This window comes from Microtus oregoni, unplaced genomic scaffold (assembly GCF_018167655.1).
Source record: "Microtus oregoni isolate MIOR12 unplaced genomic scaffold, Mior012 000045F_ref0000178, whole genome shotgun sequence".
Lineage (NCBI taxonomy): Eukaryota > Metazoa > Chordata > Mammalia > Rodentia > Cricetidae > Microtus > Microtus oregoni.
In genome coordinates this window covers 3770088-3796831 of record NW_024543219.1, presented here as the reverse complement: position 1 = coordinate 3796831, position 26744 = coordinate 3770088, and the positions used below count along the sequence as shown (strand labels likewise).

General features: G+C 46.5%; 1 protein-coding gene across 1 annotated transcript in view; it reads right to left on the bottom strand.

The window, feature by feature from the left end:
• Nucleotides 1–26744, bottom strand: part of Cryl1 (crystallin lambda 1) — a 99001-nt gene that overhangs the window by 54400 nt on the left and 17857 nt on the right. Inside the window, exon 3 of the mRNA XM_041634061.1 lies at nucleotides 25539–25665. Coding sequence (XP_041489995.1) covers nucleotides 25539–25665 — 127 coding nt within the window. The remainder of the gene's footprint in view (nucleotides 1–25538; nucleotides 25666–26744) is intronic.

The window sequence follows — 26744 nt, the reverse complement described above, 5'->3', positions numbered from 1 at the left end:
TCAGTTGTCCTCATCAACTTAGTCCATGAAACCCAATACATGAACAAGTTCAACAGAACCGCCATATATGGGCTGCCCATGCATGCTTCAGCATTGCCAGGGCATAAATTTAAAAAGAAAAAATTCATTTCAATGACATAGAAGTTGAAAACCCCATATCTGAAATGCTTCCTGAAAAGAACATCAGATCCTCTGGAGCATGTTGTGAGCTGCCTGGTGTGGGCTTTGGGAACCAAACTGGGGTCCTTCACAAGAGCAGCAAATGTCCCTAACCTATCCATGTCTCCACCCCTATAACTTTACTTTTATTCATACTTTCTGGCTTCTAAGTTGGCATGTGATATAAAGACATGTCCCCCTCAAAATAAGCCCTTTAAGAGCAAGAAACTGTACCATGTTCCCTGGGATGGGACGGGACCTGTCCCCAATCTCTTCAGGACCCCACTGCATCCTGTATGCCCCAATGCCACAACGTTCCTGCTCCTGCTCTGTGGAACTGAAGGAATCGAAGGTACTCTCTCTCCTGTGCTACCTCTGATGTGAGGCTACACCTCTCCTATTTCAAGGCCAGGTCTTGACTGCCTATGGCCGTGAACTGACTCTACCTAATAAAGCTCACCTACAGAGTAATTTCACTTCCTCTTCCTTTCTGTGAGCTACCGTGACATCTTTAGCTCTTATAGGCACAGACTAACCTTTGAGACCATGAGCTAACGTGAGGCCTCCCCTGTCTACACAGACAGCTCAGGAATGTTTTCCCAGTGACAGAGGCTCTCTCACGTGTGCCTTCCACACATACCCTGGGATTTTTAAGCATACATACGTATAAATGGAATGCAGTTTTATGAGAAATTATTGTAAAATTTTCCGTTTGTGCCATCGTACCCATACTGAAGATGTCTGGAGTTTTGGAACATTCTGGGTTTTAGATTTTTAGGTGAGGGGTGTTCAACTTGTACCAACAACAACAGTTTACGTAGAAAGGCAAAACAATTTCTTCACCAGCCCTTCCCAAACATTCTAAGGCAGACAATGGCCACAATTTACAGGATTCAGACTTTTAAGCATCCCAACTATTCTCCAAGTTTAAAGGACTAAGGACGAATAAACAAAAGTTCCTCAGCAGGGAACAGCTTGAACAGAGCCAGAAAACTAAGCTAGGAGTCCCAGAATTCCACAACCACTCCCCACCCTGCTGACCTGCTGTGTGAACTCAGGAGAGCCACTCAACCTCTTCGGACCCGAACCTCAGAGAAACAAACACAATGCGATTCAGCATCGAACCAAAACACTTCAGTGTGCAAGGTTCTCTGGGGCTGGGCCGGGGTGAAGAGTTCCTAGGGACACCTCCAGAATAACTGGGAGGTTGGGTTTCATTTTCTCCCTTAAGAAAGGAAAGAGCCCTGAGCAAGAATTTGGAGACACCCCACGCCTCACCCACCTCCTGGTCCTTCAAGGGGACAGGACAGTTCAGCCCTTGAGCAAGGGTCAGATAAAACAAAGACAGGCACAGATCACACTGAGATAGATCTGCCACTCCCACACAGGTGGGCTCACACCTCTCGGTCTCATGCGTTATTTTGGGCATCTCTTCTCAGCACAGACCTGGCGCTACCCCACGAGGAGCTTACCAGATGTTGGCAGCCATGACCCAATTGCCTCCTGAAGTCAGCCCCTCAAGGGCTCCCAGCTGTCCTACTGGCAGAGGCAACAAGAAACTCTTTAACAAGCATTAAAAAGTCCAAGGGACAAAGGAAAATGTTGATAAATTTAGCCATATTGGAAATGATGATTTATGTGCATAAAAGGACACCAAGAACACAGCAGGGCACTCTTAAAACAAAGGATTTAGTACATAAAATAAAAAAGCTGTTAGTATGAATCCATTAAAGAATTGTTAAAAGATCTTACTTAACTGGGCAAACCAGGTTCTGTACCCCAGGCAGAGAGGAAGTTAAAAAGCAGCTCAGACACCCAGTCTTTCAGAGAAAGGAAGCACAGACTACAGCACCCTCAGCAGAATGGAAACATTCACATCTCTCGGGCAGCTCTGGGGGAAAATGAACTGGTGAGCTCCAGGAAATCGGGTGCGTGTGTGTGTGTGTGTGTGTGTGTGTGTGTGTGTGTGTGTGTAAGTTATACACATGTGTAATTACTACATACCTTACCTATTCATACAAATAAACATTTGGATATGTGTCTATGTGTGTGAATACTCACTAAAGCATTCTTTTTATTATCTAAATATAGTATTTTATTAATTCTTTGAGAATTTCATAAATCTATACGATGTATTTTTTTTTTAAAGACAGGGTCACATGTAGCCTAGGCTGCCCTTGAACCTCTAATCCTCCTGCCCCTGCCTCCCAAGTGATAGGCTTATAAGCGAGTACCACCATGCTTGGCTTTTTGGTATTCTTTATAATCCCACTTATAATAAGCTGATAATTCTTAGACATCTATCAACAGAGATTAGCTACATTGTATAATAGTTAAGCATGGCAAAGAACGAAGACAAGCTGTGGAGTTACACAAGAGGAAACCACGCATTTAATTCAGAATCATCCAATACAAAACTATGGCTGCACTTGTCTGTCATAAAAGTAAACAGTGGGGCTGGGAGTAAAGATGAGTGCAGAGTTCTCACTGTAATGAACACCACTCTGGGTGTGAACCTCGTGCTGAAACACAGCTACACACGCATGCACGCGCGCGCGCACACACACACGCGCGCACAGCAACTGTGGCTCATGCCAGCAACCCCAACACTTAGACGGCTGAAGCCTTAAGTACAAAGCCAGCATGTAAGTACAAACACAGTAAGTTTCAGGCCAGCCTAGGCATAAGACCCTGTCTCGAAAACAAAAACAAACAAGCAAAAAATACCTAAAATGAGAAATTTCACATTTGACTAAGACCCTCCTCTATCTGCTGCTGTCTAGCTCTGAAATCAAGGCACTGTCCTCGGCTGCTTTCTGGATGGTTGGGAAGCTAGCCTCCTGTGGCTCTCGCTCCTTCCCCCAGCAGCTGCTAGCCCAGTGCCTGATGCACAAGTCCAAGACAGTCTCAAATTCAAACTGTACTTTATCAAGTGCCTTCGTGCCTTATGGCACCTCACAAGTAGGTTAGGTCACATGACATGGACTTTCCCCTGAAACCGACAGGAACAAGAAACTCCTTTGCCCTCTAGAACTGAAGGGCCTTCCCTTTCAGGACCCTGGCTTACTATTTTTGTGGCTCTGAAAGCTCTCCGTCCCTGTCCAGGGCCCCATGGGGCTGTCAGCGGCAATGATGCTGTAACTGTCCCAGCAAAGCTCTTCTGAAGGGTGATTTGTCTCCACTTCCCTTCTACGAAACCTATTAAATCTCTTTAACTTTTCTCTAATGTCATGGAGTGATCCTTGAGGACAAAACACACCTAAAATAGGGAGCTATGTTTTTTGTTTGTTTGGTTTTGGTTTTTCGAGACAGGGTTTCTCTGTAGTTTTGGAGCCTGTCCTGGAACTAGCTCTTGTAGACCAGGCTGGCCTTGAACTCACAGAGATCCGCCTGCCTCTGCCTCCCGAGTGCTGGGGTTAAAGGCATGTGCCACCACTGCCAGGTGGGAGCTATGTTTGTGAAGTTAGGTCTTTAATATTTTTAATGTGTCTGTGTCTGTGTGTGTGTGTGTTTCCATGCATGCAAACATGTCATGATGTACATGCAGAAGTTAGAGGACAATCTATGGGAGTCGGTTCTCTCTTCCTACCATGTGAATCCTAGGGATCCAACTCAGGTCACCAGGCTTGGCAGCAAGCAAGCACCTTTAACCTGCTGAGCCATCTCAGCAGCCAGCATTGTTTGTTTTTTGTTTTGAAACCTGATGTACCCTTATGTTATTCTATACAGTTTGTATGCCTAGAGTCTCTCATGAAAAAATGCTACCAGCCCCACTTTAAAAATACCTGGAGAAACAGACGTCACAGCCTTCATGGGGATGCTCTTTATCTACACTAAAATATGTTAACTACTTGAATTTCACAAAAGAAGCTAAATTGCTGAAAGTTTCCAGTTTTGCAATCAGTGGGCCTCTTGATCCCACATCTCCTCAGAGCTTAGTTTTCATGTTGAAACCATGCCACAGCTATTCAACCATCCTCGGGATGAACCCATGATCCCTGGTAGGATTCGCATTCCTGGCCATCCACAGAACACACTAGAAGCTGTTTTCCAACACTCCTTTCTAGAAACGCCTCTTTCCTTCCTGTAGCTCGCTGTTGGGTTTCTAGCATGCTTGGGTGAAAAGTCGGTATGAGGCCTCTAGAAACCTTACATGAAATCAGAATGCAGAGCGAGCTGACTCGCACCCCTGCCATGGACCGCTTTGCTATCGCCGCTCATGTCTGCAGCCAGGTTTCTCGCCTAGTCCCAGTGTCTGCCAGGGATGGCCTACTTTCTGCAGCTTTTTGAGGGCCCTGGAAGCTGTGGTGAATACACAACATTTCCTTCAGGAAATGAACCATGTATTAGATAGCAAAACCAAGCCCCTGTAAAAGAGTTTTTTTCTTTTTTTTTTGATTTTCAAGACAGGGTTTCTCCGTAGCCTTTGGTTCCTGTCCTGGAACTAGCTCTTGTAGACCAGGCTGGCCTCGAACTCACAGAGATCCGCCTGCCTCTGCCTCCCGAGTGCTGGGATTAAAGGATTGCGCCACCTTCGCCCGGCTAAAGGAGATTTCTTTTCAGAATATCCATCCCTGTCACTCAAATCCCATCCCCCGAGTGGTTTACAAACACAACTTTCATCTTTCCTACATGCACCTTTAGACAAGCAAACAGTATTTCACACCCTCAACCCTGCACCCGGGCTCTGAAAGCAACCAGAAGAGCCTTCTAGAAGGTCAAGTCTGGGTCAGCATGTAATTTGCCATATTTACCCACCAAGTGCTTTCAGTGACAAGTGACCAAACACCTAATCCAAGCTGCCTTGAACAAGGAAAAAATTAGTTGGTTCACACATAGGAGGACCAGATCTGGGGAAACTTGGGGTGTGAGTCCCATAGCAGCTGTAGCTTTTCTTAGTTATACCTTCTTTCTTATATCCATCTCATCATGAGACTGAAGATAAGATGCCTACAGTACTCCTTGGTCCTCAAAGCCATGTGTGTGCGCACGTGTGTGTGTGTCTGTCTGTCTGTCTCTCTGTCTGCAGGAAACATGTCAAGGTCTGGAAGGAACCCTTGTCCTCCCTGCACCTGGCCTCACAAGAGACAGAAGCCATTCCCACAGGCATAGAGCAGGTCAGGTCCGTTCCTACAGCCACTTCATTACACCAAGCTGAGTCTGAGTGAACGGTAAATGGACCTTGAGGGTGTCTTAGCCTGTCTCCTATGGCTAATAACACAATACCACAGACACGGAGGAGTTGAGGGCAAACCAGTTTTTTGGTTTTTTTTTTTTTTTTTGGTTTTTCGGAGCCTGTCCTGGAACCAGCTCTTGTAGACCAGGCTGGTCTCGAACTCATAGAGATCCGCCTGCCTCTGCCTCCCAAGTGTTGGGATTAAAGGCATGTGCCACCACCGCCCGGCCGGCAAACAAGTTTTGATCTAGCTCACAGTTCTTGCCATAAGGATCCTCTTCTGGTGATGGCCTCCTTGCTGGCAGAGTTGAAGGTTTCAGAGAGAAGGTTATGTGTTTAGAGAGAGGCCTGGCCATGCTGGCTTGTTTGTTTACTGAAACAGTCTTGCCATATAGCCCAGGCTAGCCTTGAACTCACAACAATCATTCTATCTCAGTCTCTGAACTCCAGCTGTGTATTGCCACATCTGTCCCAAGGTGGTTTTTATAGCAGACTCACTACTGAGATAACCCATTGTATGAGTGGATCGATCCGCTCATGAAGGGAGGGCCCGGGTCACTTTGAAAGTCTCACTGCTCCCACCCCTGCTATCTCATAATGAAGATTAAATTTCAACACGAGTTTCAGGGGACAAAGCATATTCAAAGCATAGCAAGAGGAAGGACCTCAGCATTTAGAGCACACTGCACAGGTTTAAATTGGAGGTCGATCTTTTATACCTATTGTCCCTGGAGAAGGCTGTGGCTGAAAGGGCCTAAAATGGTGACACAGAGCTAAGCCATCTTCCCTGTGAGCAGCCCCCTCCTCTCTTCTACATCCCAAGAGCAGAAACATAACATATCCAGCATGTGTATATGTGCACCATGAGTGTGCCTGGTGCCTGTGGAGGTCAGAGGGCAGAGGGCAGTGAATCCTGGAACTGGAGTCGGGGCGGGCTCTGCAAACTGAATCCTGACCCTCTGCAACGCAGCACGTGCTTGCTCTCTCCAGCCCCACATATGCTCTTTCTGAAGGAAACAAGATTTTTTTAAAATAAGAGCACATGTTCAATTATTTGTTCACCTCTGTAAAACTGTGTACAAATATCACAAAATGCATGTAGGTTAAAAAGAGACAAAAACTCTAGTAATGTTTATTCAGGTTGCATATCTCTTGTCCTAAAATTTTGGAGGAAGACGTGTTCTGAATTTCAGTTTCTTGGGTTTAGGATATTTGCACAGACTTGGATGGTTGAACATCTCTAACCCACAAATCCCCAAGTCCAAACGCTCCTGAATCTCACATTATGAGCACTGTGGATGCTGTAGTCTCAGACTGGAGATGCTGGAGAGGCTGTAGGACATCAGTCACCGAGGACAGTGACGGCTACTGTGACGCTTGTGTATTTCTAAGTCTGGACGTGCATCACGGTTTCCTCCAGCATCGTGGGGAGTCCACATTATCTCCAGCTCCACCTGCAAAGGGAGGCCAGCGGTAGCCAGACCTTTCTCTCCAGCACTGTCTAGAAAGAGGGGCTCCAGCTGTTCTCAAGCACACTCGGGCCTCACTAAAGCAGATGCCAGAAAAGATGAGAGCCCCCAGGGAACCTCAGAACTCTGGGAGGGGCCAGGCAGTGAGAAGAACCTGGGCTGGGAACAGGATTGCGAACCAGCTGGTCCTTGGCATTGGGGAGGTGGGTATCGTCTGTTTTCGCTACTGGGCTTCCTTAAGAGCTGGTAGGCTTGGGCTTGGGACAGAAAGAAGTTGAACCAAAATTACACCCTTCGGTCTAATTCACATCGCCCCCCTGCTGACTGAGGTATGGAAACAAACATTCCACTTTTCTCAGCACGTGGAGGAAGATTTGTGAAACTAGTGACACATGGCCGTGGACAGAAGAGGCAGCAAGCAGGGCACACAGGTCCAGCCTCACAGTGCCAGCCAGCACGCCACTCTCGGCTGCCATTAGACTTTATTTTAAGGAGTCGTTAGGCTGGTACATTTTATGTGGCAATTTCTAGACGTTGAACCACTAGTGAATCATTCAAACCAGAAATGCACAACTTTTTTTTCTGACTGCAAGTTAGCTCTTAAGCTGAGCCTCTGAGCTGGCCTTAAGCTGGAAGAGTTTGTTGAGTCCAGGGTCCTCAGAGAGCCACTGGGAGCCCTCAGGATGGAATCCAAGCCCATCAGGAAGCAAAGAGCATATCTGGATGCCAAGGCCATGGTCCCGGGTCTGCCTCCCAAACACAGTAACATGGTCCCTGTGACAAAGTAACAAGCATGCCACCAGAAAGCCTGGTTACAGTGTTACTAGGAGGAGCCCACATGAGGTCAGGCAGAGCCTGGATGAGGAAAAGCACAAAAGGCTGGCTTGTGAGGCGGCAGGCTCGAGGTAACTGATACTTCATTTCTAGCTTTATCATGGTTTATACAACAAGACAATGGCTCCCACATACTCTAATGTCTTCTCAGGAAAGTACCAAAGCCAAGCTCATTGTATGTAAGAAAGAGAAGTTTCTTGCTGCTCACTCACGTTATTAATGAAAGGCACCTGTTTCCCCGTGTTCCTTAATCTCTAGGGAAGGGATCCCCTGCCTGTGGGCTGGGGAGAGAGTAGATGCCAAACAAAGGCATCCAGCACAAAAAGGACAGGCTCTACGAAGGGCAACACAGTTGGATGCTCGCAGTGGCTACTGGGAACTGTCCCAGTTAAGGGTTGAAACAGGCAATAGAGTTTTTGGTTTTTTGTTCTTTTCTTAATTTGGGTTTTTTGTTTTGGTTTGGTTTTTTGGGTTTTGTTGTTTTGGTTTTTTGAGACAGGGTTTCTCTGTAGTTTTGGAGTCTGTTCTGGAAATTGCTCTGTAGACCAGGCTGTTCTCGAACTCACAGAGATCCGCCTGCCTCTGCCTCCTGAGTGCTGGGATTAAAGGCGTGCACCACCACTGCCCGACTTTTTTTTTTGGGGGGGGGTGTTTTTTAAGACTGTGTCTCAGTCTGTAGTCCAGACTAGCTTACTATATAGCCCGGGCTGTCTGAACTTGAGATCCTCCCACCTCGGCCTCCCAAGGCTTACTTACAGGTACACACTGCTATACCTGGCTTGACAGAATTTTAAAGACTGACTGTATGTTTCTCATAATTCCACTTTCTGCCATAACTGGCTACTGAGGGGCTCCCCGGGTGACTCGGCGCTCACCTGAGGCTCCGGCAGCCGTCACACGGTGCCCACCATCCCTGCTTTCTCCACAGCAGGGTGAACTGTGAACTCCTCCACGGCTGAGTTACGAAGACAGAACATGTTCCACAAACAACAAATTAACAAAGCAGAGGTCTGGGGGGGAGGGGGCGACAAATGAAGCTCTGTGTTGCCGTGGCTGGCCCAGCCTGGTAACACACATCACCCATGCATGGCAGCCTCGTTTGTGTAAATGACTATAATGAGGGATATTTTTCACAACCAAAACGTGTATCTCAAGGGTTAGCTTGAGGAGAGAATAAGAGGGAAAGTTGAGAGGAAAACGTGTTCCTGACCCTTCTCATACACCAGTTAGCACCCCTGTCCCTCACCCCAGCAACTCCAGAAAAGGCTACTGTTGAGTTTAGAAAATGATACCCACAGTACAATGCCTTGACATGCTGAGTATACTGAATTAAAGGAATTCAATTAATCAAAGGAACTGATTTAAATTCCTAAAAGCTGCCTCTGATAAAGTTCATTCCAACGTTCCACCAAGCGCAGAGAGATGTCTCTCAAGCTCCCTGGACACATAGCATTGTCCACCTTGGGCAAGGCTCATACCCCGTCCTTTGGAGGACCAAAATGACAGTCTCCATGACCTCGTCCCAGGTGTGTAGCCAATTGCCTTGGCTTCCGAGTGATGGGACGTAAGGCTTCTGCTTGGGACTGTAGAGGCCACCAACAGAAAGACGCCCTCTTGATGCCACCCCACCCACAGGGCACCACAGTTTCTGGACACCGACTTTCAAATGAAAATAAACAACCAAGGCAGTGCAGAGTCAGCAGATCCGAGTCCCCCAGGGGCTAAAGCTACAAGGTGAGTGGCAGGAAGCCCAAAAGACCGGAAAACCAAACAAACAATAGCGGACAACATTTCCTGCAGCCACCCGAACTCCAGTCTCGTGGTCTCAGCCCAGCGTGGAGGTCGGCCCCAGGAGCTCCTTATCAATATTAAGTTGCTGGAAAGATTTCCTCATCGGCTTTTAAACAGCCAGAGTCCCTGGTGTGTTCGGTATGGTGTGCGGGCTCTAGAGAACTTGGTTAACAGCAGTCAGACGGCAACAACTATGAGTGAAGACACTAAGAGAAAAATCCCTGGGAACAACTTTCCTGGTTGTTAAACCCCTCCGGGTTTCTGAAGCTTTAAATATGTGTGCCTGGTATGCTGTGCTCCAGACAGAGGCTGACTTAGCACGTATGAGGCCCTATGGTTTGGTTGTTGTTAGGAATGGGGGCACTGGGGATCAGACCCAGGGTGTCACCCACAATAAACAAACACTTCCTTCTGAGCTCCAGCCCTAAAGCAGGTACTGAAGGATCCATAAAAACATTCATGACTGGACACATGGCTCAGTGGTTAAGAGCCCTTGCTGCTCTTAACCTGGGTTTGATTCCCAACACCCACTTGGTAGCTCACAACTGTATATAGATCCTGTTTCAGGCGACCCAGTGCCTTCTTCTGACCTCTGTGGGTACTACATTCACATGGTGCACGTTCACATGGTGCTCCTTCACATGGTACACCTTCACATGGTACACCTTCACATGGTGCACCTTCACATGGTGCACGTTCACATGGTGCACGTTCACATGGTGCACATTCACATGGTGCACCTTCACATGGTACACCTTCACATGGTACACCTTCACATGGTACACCTTCACATGGTGCACCTTCGCATGGTGCACGTTCACATGGTGCACCTTCGCATGGTGCACGTTCACATGGTGCTCCTTCGCATGGTGCACCTTCGCATGGTGCACGTTCACATGGTACACCTTCACATGGTGCACCTTCACATGGTACACGTTCACATGGTACACCTTCACATGGTACACCTTCACATGGTGCATGTTCACATGGTGCACCTTCACATGGTACACCTTCACATGGTGCATGTTCACATGGTACACCTTCACATGGTGCACGTTCACATGGTACACCTTCACATGGTACACCTTCACATGGTGCTCCTTCACATGGTACACCTTCACATGGTACACCTTCACATGGTACACGTTCACATGGTACACGTTCACATGGTACACCTTCACATGGTGCATGTTCACATGGTGCACCTTCACATGGTGCATGTTCACATGGTACACCTTCACATGGTGCACGTTCACATGGTACACCTTCACATGGTGCACGTTCACATGGTACACCTTCACAAATGCAGGTAAAACAGCCATACACATAAAATAAAATTTAATTTAAAAAAAGAACCTTGCTTTCTACTCATTCGGTGAATGAGTTGATGTCTTTACAAGGCGCAGTGCTACAAAGGCCCTAGAAGAACCCCAGGCTCCAAGAACAGCGTTAATGCTGATCACAGACACTGTCCCTAGAACTATAGAAATAAGGATGACTATGCAAAAACAATACAGGATATGAAACTGGGCGTAAATAAATGAAAAATGTAATAAGAGTTTGGGGGTACCTGAATTAGATGTTTTTTTTCTTTCGAGTACCTATCCCTAACATTTTTGTTTGTTCTTGTTGTTATATGTAGCCCCACTGGCCTTGAAGCCACTATGTAGTATAGGCTACCTAGTTAAACTCACTAAGGCAGATGGTTGAGATTACAGGCGTGTACCCCCAAGTCTGACTTGCCGATACTTTTTAAAGGGCTGGTTTGTGTCTTCTGGAATTCCTCTCAGAAGCTGGCTGGCCCAGTCTGAGGATTAGCAATCAAAGTGCTAGGGCTGCCCCTGGGCCTAGTCTTAGGCAAGGTCACATCCCCAGCTTTCCCCACCTCCGGTCCTCACACCAACAAGCCTCAGGTCATCGCTGTCTGTCACCTGGAGCTTCATTCAGGTCATCATTGTCTGTCACCTGGAGCTCCGTCTCCGCGAACTCTGCTCATCATTGCAGTCCGCCCAGGCCATTGCAAGCCTAGGTCAAAATCTCCTGGGCCAGGCCCTACTCTCACAGATGTCAATAAAGACAGCACTGAACCCTGGAAAGCACATAGGAGCATGTGCACTTGGATGAAATAAAGGCAGCCAGAGAAAGTCAAAGTCAGATCTACGCTAACCTTCACCAGTCTGAGACCAGAGTCCACTGCCTTCTACCATTCTGGCCGGGACATGGCTTTATTCTCAGAAGGCAAAGGCAGAGAGCAAATTGCCATGGACTAGTTCCCTACTGACCTTGCAGATCACAGCCTGAGACACACAAGTCATTACCCACTCCTTCGTCACTGAGGGCTTGTGGGGTAAACGCTCACTGGAGGGTCAGCGTCGCTGGCCATTATCAGGCCTCACCTACAACCAGGTGGAATGCAAGGCAGGTGTCCTCCCCTACCGGGACTTTACTTCCCTCTGTTTGTGCCTCGACTAATCACTTTCTCAAGTTCTGCTTTGGTCACAGAGCCATGTGTTCCTTGATGTTAGACATATTTCTAAGCGCTGCATGGGGAGGTTATTTTGTGGTTGAGAGAACACCTTGGGCAATAGTTACAACAAAGCTAGCTAGTCCTGGTCAGGTGCTGCACACGGTCACTCACGAGGTGGGAGCTGAGGCGGTGACTCAGTGGGAGAGAAAGGGCCTGGGATGCCTGGATTCCATCCATCCCTAGCACATCCCTAGCAAGACAAGGTAAGTTTGAGGTGTCTAAGATTGCTGCCAGCATCACACACACACACACACACACACACACACACACCACAAACACAACACACACACGTTGTTTTGCAGTAAGTTTTTTTAGGAGGGTTATGACAAGGTCTCCCATAACCTAGGTGGCCTCCAATGACACGAGCAACTGAGGATGGCCTTGAACTCTTGATCCTTCTACCTCAGCAACCCAGGTGCTGGAATTCCAGGATTAACTGCCATGCTAAGATCTATGTAAAGTTTCTTTTTATAGGTACAGAACCTACACTTTAAAATAATGATTTAAAAGAATAGTACAAGCTGGGTGTGAGGGTGCATGCCTGTAACCCTTACACTATGGAGGCTGAGACAGGAGAATTAATACAAGTTTGAAGTTAAGCGAGTTCCACCTGTGAAGTTCCAGGCCAGCCTGGACTCAGCAAGATCCTGTCCCCAATAAATAAAGGAAAGTAATCATAAATAAAAAGTATACTACATTAAACATACACACTAGTACCACTGTTGCTTATTATGACGGTTAAGTATTATATACTGAATGTAACTGTATCACTAGTGTAAGACTTGCAGCTTGATAGGTCAGTTTGTACAGCATCACCACAAGCATGATTGACACATTGCAATATGGTGTCGGGGCATAAACAGGAGGTAAAGATCTCTCGGCTCTCATATAACCTTATCAGCCCTACAGCAGTGGTCATGCAGTATGTGACTGTGCACAACCACAGGGGAAAACTTGCCTCGCATGCACATGGTGACACATTTTATTCCGTGATGCCACTGTATCTTTGAAAGCTAAACATGCCCTAATAAAGAGGCAAAATAGAGAGGGAGGGAGGGAGGGAGGAGGAAGGAGGGAGACAGACAGACAGACAGACAGAGCAAACACACAGAAACAAGAAGTCAAACCTCCTGCCCAGGTCTGGAAGCATACTGTTTGAACAGGATAAGAGGGAACTATCAGAAAAATAGAGTTCTGGTAAGAAGAAAGATGGACAGAACATTTTTCACATTTTGCAAGTCAAATAATGAAGCTGTGTTCTTCTGAATGACCCTTGAGCAGAGGGAGCTTGCACTCCTTAGGGTCTGGAGCCCTGGGGAATCCAAGATACAACAGATGTCTCTGATAACCAGAGTGTCTAGAAGCCCTCTCTGTCTCCCTCCTCCACACTTGGTGCTACCACTAAGACTCAAGCCTAAACCACCATAAGCTTCCTCAACCAGACCTAAGATGTGTGACAAACCAAAAGAGCCTTCTTCCCCCAAAGGTGGTTTCTGTGGTGACACACTCAGAAACCTTGCCCAGGGCCTCAGTCCACACATAATCTCTTCCCTTTTGCAATGTTGAGAAGACTGCCGATACTAAGATAAATTTGTTCTTTGTCAGGAGCAGACAAAACACAGAGCCAGGAAGGCTAGGGGGGAAGAGTGGGTGCCTTGCTGGTAGAGATAAGAACTGTCTCAAGGACTTTCTAGAATGCCCCGCCAGCCAGTCCTTCAGAGCTATATTCCTCGTTCACCTGCCTGGATGTACAGACGGCTGCGTCAAAGTTTCTCTGGAACATTCTGTGAGGTATTGCACAACTCCTCCTGTCAGCTGATGTCAACCCCTCCCTCAGTCAGTCCCCATGGCCCAGGGCCTGTGTATGGAAGTGACTTACTTGAATTTCTCCTGTTTGCTGACAAAGCTTCACTTCCCTGTGTGGCTTGCCATAGCTTGCATCTGGATTACAACCTTTTTTCTTCTGCTTGAAGGTATTTCCTGTGGGTTGGCTTTTTGTCGTTGTTGTTTGTTTTGCTGTTTTTACCTTTGACACTTTATAAGCAAGACAGGGCCCTCCTAGCCCCTGGGACCCAACCTGCACACATCAGCACCACTAACACTTGAAACTGAAGAGGTCAAGCAAGTTACAACTTTTTCCTCCTATTAACAAAAGATACCTGAGGAACAATGGTGAAGAAACTTGACCTAGCTACCAAAACAATCTCACAAGAATCAAACTTCTTCATAAAGAAACTGACAAGGACAGGATGCAAGGCATTGTGTTGCTTTGTAGTAACAAGTCAACTAAATTTTCATACAATTATCTGAAAAAAAATCATTCTCACGGTCTTAGGATATAGCTCAGTGCTGGGATGCTGCACAGGGCCTGCATTCTACCCTCAGAATTAAAAAAAAAAAAGTCTTTACTGAAAATGTACATACTTCTTTTGTGGCCATCATTCCCTAAAATAAACAATATAACCACAATTCACTTAGTATGTATGTTGTATTAATTATTATAAATCATTTAGGGATGACTTAAAACATATGGGAAGGTGTGTATAATGTCTGCACACATGCTACAAGCTTGTACAAGACCGTACAAAGGTCTCAGAGCTTGGTATCAAAAGAGGGTCTTAGATCCAGTCTCCCACAAATACTTGATGGCCTTCAAGAATGTTCTTACTAGGTCAGGTGTAATGGCCGGGGCCAGTAATTTCACCTCTTGGGAAGCTGAGGCAGATGGATTGAAGAAGTTTGAAAGGATGGAGGGGATCCAAGAACCCCGCTGGTGAATGAAAACAGATGCTCACACTGCTGTCATCCCCACTTCACACAGAGACATTGGTCCACCAAAGGTCACTTTGGGGACAGAGCTGAGACCTGAATCCCAGTGCTTACAGCTCTAAGGGCCAGCCTGCACTACAAGTGGTGAGCTGCGGAGCGCACAAGGCCAGCAAACATCTTGTGCACAGCCATCAGAAATCAGCGAACATAACCCTGGATCAGCACCCCGCCACACTCCCAACTACCAATGAAAGAGTATAAAACACAAACAAAAACAAATAAAACCAAAACACGCAACAGAAGACTCTCCCCCAGCCCTCAAACCCCTAAAATATTTACGGCCCCAAACCTTAAAGAGAAGGTTTGCTGAGCCTTGCATTGGAGTAAGCTTTATTAGCACTTGAAAAGGTAAACTGAGGCTCATTAAAATTTTAATAGTTTATTTGAGCAAACAATGATTCCTGAAGTAGACATCACCAAACCCAAGAGAGTCCGGGTTCTGTCCCTGGGTTTGCAGAGAAGGCTTGCGTGGGATGACTGATTGACAAAAGTCTGAGCAGTGGTCTCATTTGAAAGTCCAGTGGAAAGTCCCTGGTTACCCAGGAGTGCTCGGGGGCCCTTTGTAATGGGCTAAGACCTACATTTGCAGAAGCTAAGGGCAAGGGGTCTACTGCAGCCCAGTACACACTCATTAAAGTAATTTTAGACGCAAACCTTTAGCAGATGATCAATAAAAACACATTTACGATAATAATGGTTTTAGTCTTTAATCCATAAAGATTACCTCAATATGCTAAACTGTATTGTTTCCTGAGCATTAATGTTCAACTGTAAAAACACAGCTAATGATTCAATGGTAGGCGTATAAATGATTTCCTGACCCACAGAAATGCACGGCTGTGAAAGTCGGGATGACAAGGACATGGAAGAAATGGAGGATACAATTACACACAAATCCCCTTTATGATAAAGGTCTTGGAGAGAATAGGGATACAAGGGTCCTACCTAAATATAATAAAAGCTATTTACAGTAAACCGACAGCTAACATTAAATTAAACGGAGAAAAACTCAAAGCCATCCCACTAAAATCAGGAACACGACAAGGATGTCCACTCTCTCCATACCTCTTCAACATAGTGCTTGAAGTTCTAGCAATAGCAATAAGACAACATAAGGAGATCAAGGGGATTCGTATTGGAAAGGAAGAAGTTAAGCTTTCGTTATTTGCAGATGATATGATAGTGTACATAAGCGACCCCAAAAATTCTACCAAAGAACTTCTACAGCTGATAAACACCTTTAGTAATGTGGCAGGATACAAGATCAACTCCAAAAAATCAGTTGCCTTCCTATACACTAAGGATAAGGAAGCAGAGAGGGAAATCAGAGAAGCATCACCTTTCACGATAGCCACAAATAGCATAAAATATCTTGGGGTAACTCTGACCAAGGAAGTGAAAGATGTATTTGACAAGAACTATAAGTCTTTGAAGAAAGAAATTGAAGAAGACACCAGAAAATGGAAAGACCTCCCTTGCTCTTGGATTGGGAGGATCAACATAGTAAAAATGGCAATTCTACCAAAAGCAATCTATAGATTCAATGCAATCCCCATCAAAATCCCATCAAAATTCTTCACAGATCTGGAGAAGACAATAATCAACTTTATATGGAAAAACAAAAAACCCAGGATAGCCAAAACAATCTTATACAATAAAGGATTGTCTGGAGGCATTACCATCCCTGACTTCAAACTCTATTACAGAGCTACAGTATTGAAAACAGTGTGGTACTGGCATAAAAACAGAGAAGTCGACCAATGGAATCGAATAGAAGACCCTGACATTAACCCACAAACCTATGAACACCTGATTTTCGATAAAGGAGCTAAAAGTATACAATGGAAAAAAGAGAGCATCTTCAACAAATTGTGCTGGCAAAACTGGATGTCAATCTGTAGAAGAATGAAAATAGATCCATATCTATCACCATGCACAAAACTCAAGTCCAAATGGATTAAAGTCCTCAATATCAGTCCGAACACACTGAACCTGATAGAAGAGAAAGTGGGAAGTACTCTACAGCACATGGGCACAGGAGATCACTTCCTACGTATAACCCCAGCAGCACAGACACTAAGGGCATCATTGAATAAATGGGACCTCCTGAGGCTGAGAAGCTTCTGTAAAGCAAAGGACACTGTCACTAAGACACAAAGGCAACCCACTGACTGGGAGAAGATCTTCACCAACCCCGCAACTGACAAAGGTTTGATCTCCAAAATATATAAAGAACTCAAGAAACTAGACCGCAAAAGGCTAATCAACCCAATTATAAAATGGGGCACTGAGCTGAACAGAGAATTCTCAACAGAAGAACTTCAAATGGCCAAAAGACACTTAAGGTCATGCTCAACTTCCTTAGCAATCAGGGAAATGCAAATCAAGACAACTTTAAGATACCACCTTACACCTGTCAGAATGGCTAAAATAAAAAACACCAATGATAGCCTTTGCTGGAGAGGTTGTGGAGAAAGGGGTACACTCACCCATTGCTGGTGGGAATGCAAACTTGTGCAACCACTCTGGAAAGCAGTGTTTCGGTTTCTCAGGAAATTCGGGATCAACCTACCCCTGGATCCAGCAATACCACTCTTGGGAATATACCTAAGAGAGAGGCCTTATCATACAACAAAAGTATATGCTCAACTATGTTCATGGCAGCATTGTTTGTAATAGCCAGAACCTGGAAACAACCTAGATGCCCTTCAACGGAAGAATGGATGAAGAAAGTATGGAATATATACATATTAGAGTATTACTCAGCAGTAAAAAACAAGGACTTCTTGAATTTTGCATACAAATGGATGGAAATAGAAAACACTATCCTGAGTGAGGTAAGCCAGGCCCAAAAAGAGGAACATGGGATGTACTCACTCATATTTGGTTTCTAGCCATAAATAAAGGACATTGAGCTTAGAATTCATGTTCCTAGAGAAGCTAAATAAGAAGGTGAATCCAAAGACAAACACATAGGCATCCTCATGAATATTAACCTTCATCAGGCGATGAAAGGAGACAGAGACAGAGACCCACATTGGAGCACCGGACTGAAATCTCAAGGTCCAAATCAGGAGCAGAAGGAGACGGAGCACGAGCAAGGAACTCAGGACCACGAGGGGTGCACCCACACACTAAGACAATGGGGATGTTCTATTGGGAACTCACCAAGGCCAGCTGGCCTAGGTCTGAAAAAGCATGGGATAAATCCGGACTAGCTGAACATAGCGGACAATGAGGAATACTGAGAACTCAAGAACAATGGCAATGGGTTTTTGATCCTACTGCACGTACTGGCTTTGTGGGAGACTAGGCAGTTTGGATGCTCACCTTACGAGACCTGGATAGAGGTGGGCAGTCCTTGGGCTTCCCACAGGTCAGGGAACCCTGATTGCTCTTCGAGCAGATGAGGGAGGGGGACTTGATCGGGGGAGGGGGAGGGAAATGGGAAGCGGTTGCGGGGACGAGGCAGAAATCCTTAATAAATAAATAAATTTAAAAAAAGAAAAAAAAAGAATAAAAAATGAAGTAAAAAAAAAACCAATTATACACAAATGCTTAGTCTGCAGGCTGCCGTCAAACTTAAGGGCAACCTGGAACTTGCACTCCTCCCGCCTCCAGGTCCCACATGCTGTGGATAGAGGTATGCGCCACTCCACAGTCTATACACACGCGGCTGGAACCCGCGCTCTGCGAACACTATTCCACAAACCGACTGCCATCCTCGTGACCCATTTCTACAATGCTTACTAAACGAGGGTTTGGTTTGTTTGTTCTCGAGACAGAGTCTCACACTGTAAGACTGGCCTCAGGCTCACTAGTGTAGTCTAAGCATCCTCAAACTCACGGTAAACCTCCTGCCTCAGGCCTCCCAATGGCTAGAATTACAGGTATATAACTCCACGTCCAGGCCACTTTCCTTATTTTAAGTATGAGAGCTCTGATCCAGCTTTGGGATTCCACTTCTACGTGGGACGTGGAAAGCAATTTGTAAGTCACGTTTGCATCAGTAGTGTGCGTATGGAGAACACAGGCTTTGTTATTCTCCACAGCCTCAGGCATCCGTCCAAAGTCTCGGAAATTATCCGTGATGAATAAACCAGAAGGATGCTCTGTTCGTGTTTTCTATGCCTTCATTTGTGATGAAACTTTGGGCAGAATATAATGTATAGGAGAAGAATTTTTTAAAAAGTTTGCAACCAACTGAACCGCTAGACAGTTTCATCATGAACTGTATGTGACATTTAAAAAGAAAAAAAAATCAATTAATTCCAACAAGGTTGGTTGGAGGACAGTGGAACAGGCATTCCCTAATTTAGTTAATGAACCCAGTTTTATACTAAGACAAAAGGCAGATGAAGAAACAAAATTTCAAACCAATATCCCTCATAAAGACATATGTAAGAATCTCTAATGAATAGCAACCAATTGAGGTCTTCGAGATGATTAAAGGCTCTTCCTGCCAAGCCTGATTAGCTGGGTTCGATCCTGGAAACCACATGGTAGAAAGAAACAACTGCATGTGAGCACACACACACACGTGTGTGTGTGTGTGTGTGTGTGTGTGTGTGTGTGTATTAGCAGTATAAATATCAACCAAACGAACCCAGAAAACATAAGAACAGTAATACATCATAAAAAGTAAGGTTTATTTTAGGCAAGCAAGGTTGGTTCAACATTCTAAAATAACCCAATAAAATTCACCATATGCATAAGATTCTGGGTTTGGTTTCCAGGGAGAGAGGGAGGGAGGAAAGAAGATACGGTAATAATGGGTTAAGAGAAAACCACACAGTTCTTGGAGCAAACAAAGAATATGCATTTGACTAAACTCAGAGTTCAACATCCATTCATTATCAATACTCAACAAACTGGAATCAAAGGGAATTTCCTCAACCCGATACAAGCACCAAAAATAAATTTTAAGAGGAACTCTAACATCACAAGATACAGCAGCATGGGTATCAAGTCTTATCTCCTGATCGATACCCACGAGACACAAAAATTCCATCAATAAGTCATAGCAATCGGAAAATTATTCAGATACATGACGGCCTAAACAGAAAATCCTAAAACACTACCCCAAACTGCTAGAGATAATGAGCAAGTTTAGCAAGACCCCAGGACAGACTATTAATGAACGGAACGACTGGAGAGGGTTATTTTGGCAGAGTTATCGAAGTGGAACTAAAATCACTAAGTGCTTGCAAATACATCTCACAGAATGCATGCAAAGTTGCTACTAACAAAACACATGAGAGAATTTTCTAAAAACAGGAAACAGAGGGGCATACCATGTACCCAAATGAACTCCAAGGTGCAGTCTTGGCACAAGCCAGGTCGCCATACTAACCTGTAGTCACTCGAACTGCAGCCAAAATCTCAGGGGGATTGCTTGCTTGCTTTCTCTCTTTTTGGGCGTGGGTTGTGGAATGGAGCAGAGCGCATGTGTGGGCGCTGGCGTGTGTGCGCACACACACACGCACACGCACACACACACATACACACACATACACACACACACACACATGCACGCACACACACACGCACGCACACACACACGCACAGTTCTCTGATGAAGGTCAGAGGACGGCCCCAAGCATGTGTCACAAGTGCCTTCCACCTTCGGCTTGACACAGGGTTTCCCACTGACTTGGAACTTCACCACACAGAAGGCTAGGGGGCCCTGGTGTTTCCAGGGATCCATCTGTCTATGTATGCACCCCAGGACGGCCTGGAACTAACAGTAATCCTCCTGCTGTAGCTTCCCAAATATTAGGATCATAGGTGTGTGCCACCACTCCCAAGTGTACTGTTTGGGTTTTATGTGTTTTTTATTATGTGCATGTGTGTTTGTCAAAACACATGCCACGTGTGTGCTGGTTCCCATGGTGGCCAGAAGAGGATGCTGGTGCCCGGGGAACTGGAGTTATAGGCAGCTGTGAGCTGCTGGACATGGGTGCTGGGAACCAAACCGGGTCCTCTGAGCCACCCCTTCAGCAGCTGTGTGTGTGCGTGCGCAAGCTGGCACACATGGAGCTCAGAGGGCAGCCTTCAGGAGTCGGTTCTTTCCTCCCACCATGGGGGCCCCAGGGAGTCACATGCACCTTTACCTGTTGAACCATCTCACCCATCCCATGTGGTTTCTTTCTAAACAGTTTCTGTCTGTGATTGGCTGGATTGGTGGATGTGAAACACACACATTCAACAAAATTGTACTAAAGCCCCCTCCCCAAACTCAAGTTCCTCTGATTAAACATGAGTTCCAGCCCTTCGGGCCTGTGTAACCATTTGTGTAGGCCAGCTGTGCAGGCATCTGCCACATGCATACAGTACTGAACACTGAGACTAGCACGCTTTGTCATACATAAATGATATGTTTGCTCGTGTGTGGTGATGGATACCTGTCACCCCCGTGTTGGGAGGTGACGACAAGAGAATCAGACGTTCAAGGCCATCCCTAGCTACATAGATAGTTCCAGGCCAGCTTGGGATACATGAGACCCTGCCACAAAACAAACAGACAAATATATAAATACAGCCTTAATAAACTCAACTTCATTTCTTAAACGTTTAAGAGGGTTAAAGCTACATTCAGTGGTAGAATCCTTGCCTAGTAGGCACAGACTCTGGATTCAATCCCCAGGAAGCAATGAAACAAGGAGCAAAAATCTATATTAAAAACACTTTAACATATAAAACAGGTGTCACATGCCTAGTGAGGCCCATCTCAAAAAGCCACACCACAAGGGAATCATGGAACTCCAGTTTCAGTGCACAACAAGCCAGCTCAATGCTGCCTTCCCAGAAGCCTGTGTACCCACCCCCCAACCGCCTCCATCCCCACTGAAGCGACCATTGTGAGCCTCAGTGACTACGACCAGAGGTCCAATAGGCTGCTGTTCTTTAAAGGAACACAGACATTTCACAAATGCTGCTACTTATGAGCACAGCCTCCTGTAACTGATGCCCATGTCTGGAAGCCCTTTCCAAATGAGACCAGTACTTCCCAGGCTGGAAAGAAAGGTGAGGGTCAGGTGCAAGCTCCCAGCAACTGCAGAGACTGTGTGAAAGAGGCTTCTAGATTTCAGCCCGGCCCTGCCTTTGGAAGCAAGCTCCATTTCAACTTCCTGAGTTAATAAGCCACTCTCGAGGCCTCGGCAGCCACCGTGATCCCGGGCTTCAATCGCGGAGATCAGATTATGCCTCCTCCAGGAGCTAATGAGCCTTAATGCTCTCAGAGGGCGATGCTTTCAGACCGGCTTTTGAGACGCAGCTTATTTTCCAGTACAGTAGACTTTCTTGCCAAGCAAGATTTGGTTTCAAAACTGCACTAAGTTCTAGAAATTCAAGTTTGTTTCTTGGAGGCTCTCAACACTTCAAGAGTGCTAGGAAACCTTCTCACGCCTACTCCTGCCCTCTGGGACTCGGGTAGAGGATTACCTTGGGAAAGAACGAAGCACAGCTCACTGGGGCTTTGGCCACAGAGACTAAGCAAATCCTACACCGGGACTGTTTGGGGTTGAGGAGCTGCAACATGCAAGCTACCAGCTACCGGGAGGCATCTGCTTACCCTTAAGCTCCACCTCCCACTTTTGAACATTTCCCTAGAACAACAATTTTGAGGCAACAGCTTGCTAGCACCCTATTTTTCAACAAGAGAAAGGAAGCAGTGGGAACTGGGGATGGGTGCAGCTCCTGAGGCGGCTCTAGAGGGGCAGATGTAGTAGCGCACACCTGTGCTGCCAGCTCTTTAGAGCAAGAGGCAGGAAGGTCAGGAGTTCAATGAGGCCAGTCTGGTCAATGTTAAGATCCTGTCTCGAAACAAAAACAAAAACTGAGGTCCCAGAGGTTTAGAGGGTGCAGCTCGTTAGCAGAGCTGTCTCCTAATTGCATGAGGTCCTGTGGACAGGCACCAGTAGGCTTTTGAAACTCCAGCTTGCTTGATACTCATAGAAAATTAAGCTCAAACATTGTACTTCTGTTTGATAGTCTTAAGGAAATTAAATACAGCAAGAAGTGGATTTTTTGGGGATAGTGGACTTAAGAAAACACTTTGCTCTCTGTGACACGAGTGTGTGTGTGTACACGCATGTGCACGTGCGTATAACACACATACACACACACACAATACATAAATGCTTGTTTCTAAAATGGGATCTTGCTTGCCTCGGGTTTGCATCGATTCCCCTTGCCTCCACCTCCTAAATGATACAATTGCAGGAGTGACTCACCACACCCAGCCTTCTCCAAGTTGTGTATTTAACATTCCTGGGTATTAAAACATTAACATAGTCTTTAAGACAGGCAGCATAGCATTACATGGTTTTTCTATGGGGTTTTGTTCATTCGTTTGCCTGGTAAACAAAGGTTGAAACATTGATAAGTACTAATTATAGATGTTGATTATCAGGTTTATCACCAGCTTATCGTGGTGGCAGCAGGACCACAAGTTCTAGGACAGCCTTTGCTGCATGACAAGACCTGGTCTAGGCAAGGACTGGAGATGTACCTCAGCGATGGAAACTTGTGTACTACGGCTCAGCGGTGGGAAACCTGAGTGCCAAACACAACGCCCTGGTGTTGGGTACCCAACATCACAGGGAAATAAGAATTTTAAAAAAGATTGTGTATAGAAACTACAAGCCAGGTGTAATGACTCACGCCTAGAATCCTGGCTCTTGGGCGGCTGAGGCAGGAGGACGTCTTTGGGTTCAAGGTCAGCCTGGGCTACACAGTGAATTCCAAGCTAACCTGAGCTGAACTGCAGGGTGAGACCCTGTCAGAAAAGAAGGAAGGAAAACCTACACTCGCACGCCCAAGAAAACCGGTCACTTAGCAAATGGGATTGCCATGTGACTTCCTTCCCACCTCCCCTTCTGATTCGTGTCACTCTTCTGGAAGATTCTATCAGGATAGAAATTACACCCCAAACTCTGTTTCTAAGGGAAAACACTGAGTGTCCCGGTGACAGGATTATCCTTGGCATGGTAGAAACCTTAATCCATCTGGCCTAAGGAACCTTGCGCTGGTGTTAAAAGCCACCTACGTGACTCCCATCTCAACTGCTTTCTCACTCCCACTAAGCTCCTAGGGCACACGAGCTCATTCCCGCCGTTCATCTCCTGAAACAGTCCCTACCCTGGCCCCTTCCACCCCCCCACCAAACTCCACCTGCCAAATCCTATCTGCCTTAAACCTCCCCAGCCCTACTCACTGTCTCCAGGTTTCTGAATTCCTGTACTCCAGGGCTCTGTACTCCAGGGCTGCCTGTACTCCAGGGCTCTGGAGGCAGAGGCCAGGGAACATGACTTCAACCTACAAACTGAAGGCTAGCCTGAAAAACATAGCAAGAAAGTTCTCGAACACAGGTTTACTCACTATCCTAGGGCATGTCTTCACACCCACTAGTGCTGGCTTATGTGTAAAAAAGCTTTCCAAAAGCAACTTCAAAGGAAGCAACATGGCAGGTTGCAAAACCACATGTCCTGTGACGGAAGAGAAAACAGCCTCAGTGTTCGAGGACTAGTAACTGACGATGGGGTGAAATTTCTTTTTATTTCTGGGAAGGCAGATATTCTGGGTAGGATCAAGACAGTCTCACAGGGTCCAGGCTAACCTAGAACTCAGTGTACCCAAGAATGACCTTGTATTGCGCTGCCTCCACCTCTCAGGTACAGGGAGTACTGCGTACCCACTTATGCCTGGCGGGAGTGAAAGTTCATGCAGGAATTCAAAAGTTCTATTATGAGCATCTCTGAAGAAGCAAAACATCCCTAGGCACCTGGCTAGACAGACCTAAGATGCGAGAACACGCTGGAAGGAGAGGATGCCTGCTGGGAGACAGGACCAAAATGCTTTGTGAAATGAGAAACTGGAAAAATCCCAGTGGTCCGCCACACATCCACATTTCAGATCACACTCTATAGCTAGATCTCTATAGATATATGTAATCATAACAGCTGCTGCTCCTTAAACAGACACTGTGCTACGCTGTGCTGCTGTATCAGCTGATGCAGGTTCCAGGGATGCAGCTTCACACTGAAAACATGAAGAAAAAAACAAACCTGTGCCCCCAATGGGTGTGCACTTTTCTCACCATTGTCCCCTAAGCTGGACACTGTGACCACTATTCACACAGCCTGTCTGTTGGGTGTGACAGGTCTTCAAGCTTATCTAAAGTCCACAGGAGGATGGAGGCAGGTGCTAGGGGCAGGGGTGGGGGGAGGTGAGAGGATGGGGGGCTGGAGGGGCTAGGTCAATGCCTTGGTTGATTTGGTACAGCAAATCAACCCCCAAAAGAGGTGTATTTTAATCCTATCGCTGGGTAAGTACAGCCTTGCCTTCCAGGAGAGTCACCTTAGACAGATTCCCAAGTGGAAGCCCTCCTGCCACTCCAGAGTGAGGTCAACGCCCCCCTACAAATGAAGTTAATATGCACACCAAAGCTCCCCAGCCACTACCACTATATGCTGACGCTGTCCCCTGGCCTGTCTGACCTGAGTGTATTCTAAGCCACAGGCTTCAGGGAAGGCTCCTACCTGCCTTGGTTATTCCCTGAATTGTTCTAGCCCACCCCCACCCCACACTCCCACAATCCCAGCACCTGAAGCACGCACTGAACAAAATTCTGATCTGGAAGGTACAAAATGTCCACACCTTCCATGGTGGAATCTTGCCTGCGGGTGCTTCCAGAAAAGCTGGAAGGCAACCTCGGGCCTCTTCAAACCTGTGAGCCTTGGCTCTGACTCACCTGAATGTGCATGGCGCCCTCTACTGCTTCTGCGAGGTTAACGCAGCCACTGATGAGCGCCGACTGCTGCTCTGCGCTCAGGGAGCCTTTGAGAGAACCGGACTGCTCCAGCGATTTCAGCTCCTTCCTGCAAAGATGCGGAGAACAGTCGCTGTGGCAACTAAAGTCAAACTTAAAGGCAGAGCTGGGCAGACCCAATGCAAAGTCACGATGAGACACAGCCTCACACCTTTTAGATGCTACTATCAAAAAATAAGGAGAAGGAAGAGGAAGGAGAAGAAGGAGAAGAGAGAGAAGGGAGAAAGAGGGGAAGAGGGAGAAGACGTGATGGTAAAATGTGGAGAGACTCAAACCCTTGTTCCATGCTGAGGAAGTAGACAGTGCCGCAGCTATTGAGTCAACCTGGAGATGCCTCAAAACCATAAAAACAGAAGCACGTGATCCCACTGCTTCTAAGTCTTTTGGTGGGAGGGGGTTCAAATTTGTGCTTATGTGGGTGCACAGAGAGGCATGCACGTACACGTATGCAGTATGTGTGGAGTCAAGGGGTCAGCTGTGGATTCCGTTCCTCTGGAGCCATGCGCTGCTTTTGGAGACAGGGCTGCTCAGCGGGCCGAGGCTCACTGCTCCAGCTAAAAGCCCTGGGGATTCCAAGTACACACTACCACACCAGGGTCTTCACATGAGAACTGACCTGAGGTCCCCACGCTTCACACGGCAAACACTAATACAGTTCACTATCTCCTCAGGCCCAAATACAACCTTGAGGAGGTTCTACACAGCCGGTTCACAGTAGCGCTGTGGAAGCTGGTTAACAGAAAGTAACTGGAGCATAGACATGTGATCGAGTACTATTCGTCCTGAAGGAGGAGGAGAGGGAAGTAAAGCGTGTCCTAGCCAAAAGGAGGACCACTCAGCCTCTAAAGGGGAAGAAACTCTGGCACATGCTGTACGGCTGTTCTTAAAGGCATCGTGCCAAGTGAAACCAGCCATTCACAAAAAGGCAAACCCTGTGACAGGTCATACTTGGTTATGGTACCAAGAGCAGTCAACTAGGAAAAGAACGCAGGGTGCTGGTGCCCAGGGCTGAGGGTTTGGGGAAAGAGGAGTTAGAGGCTACTGAGTGCAGTTTCTGCGCTGGAGGGTGGAGAGCTTCTAGGAATGGTGGTGACAACCACACAGCATGCACAGCCTGTGCCTCATGCA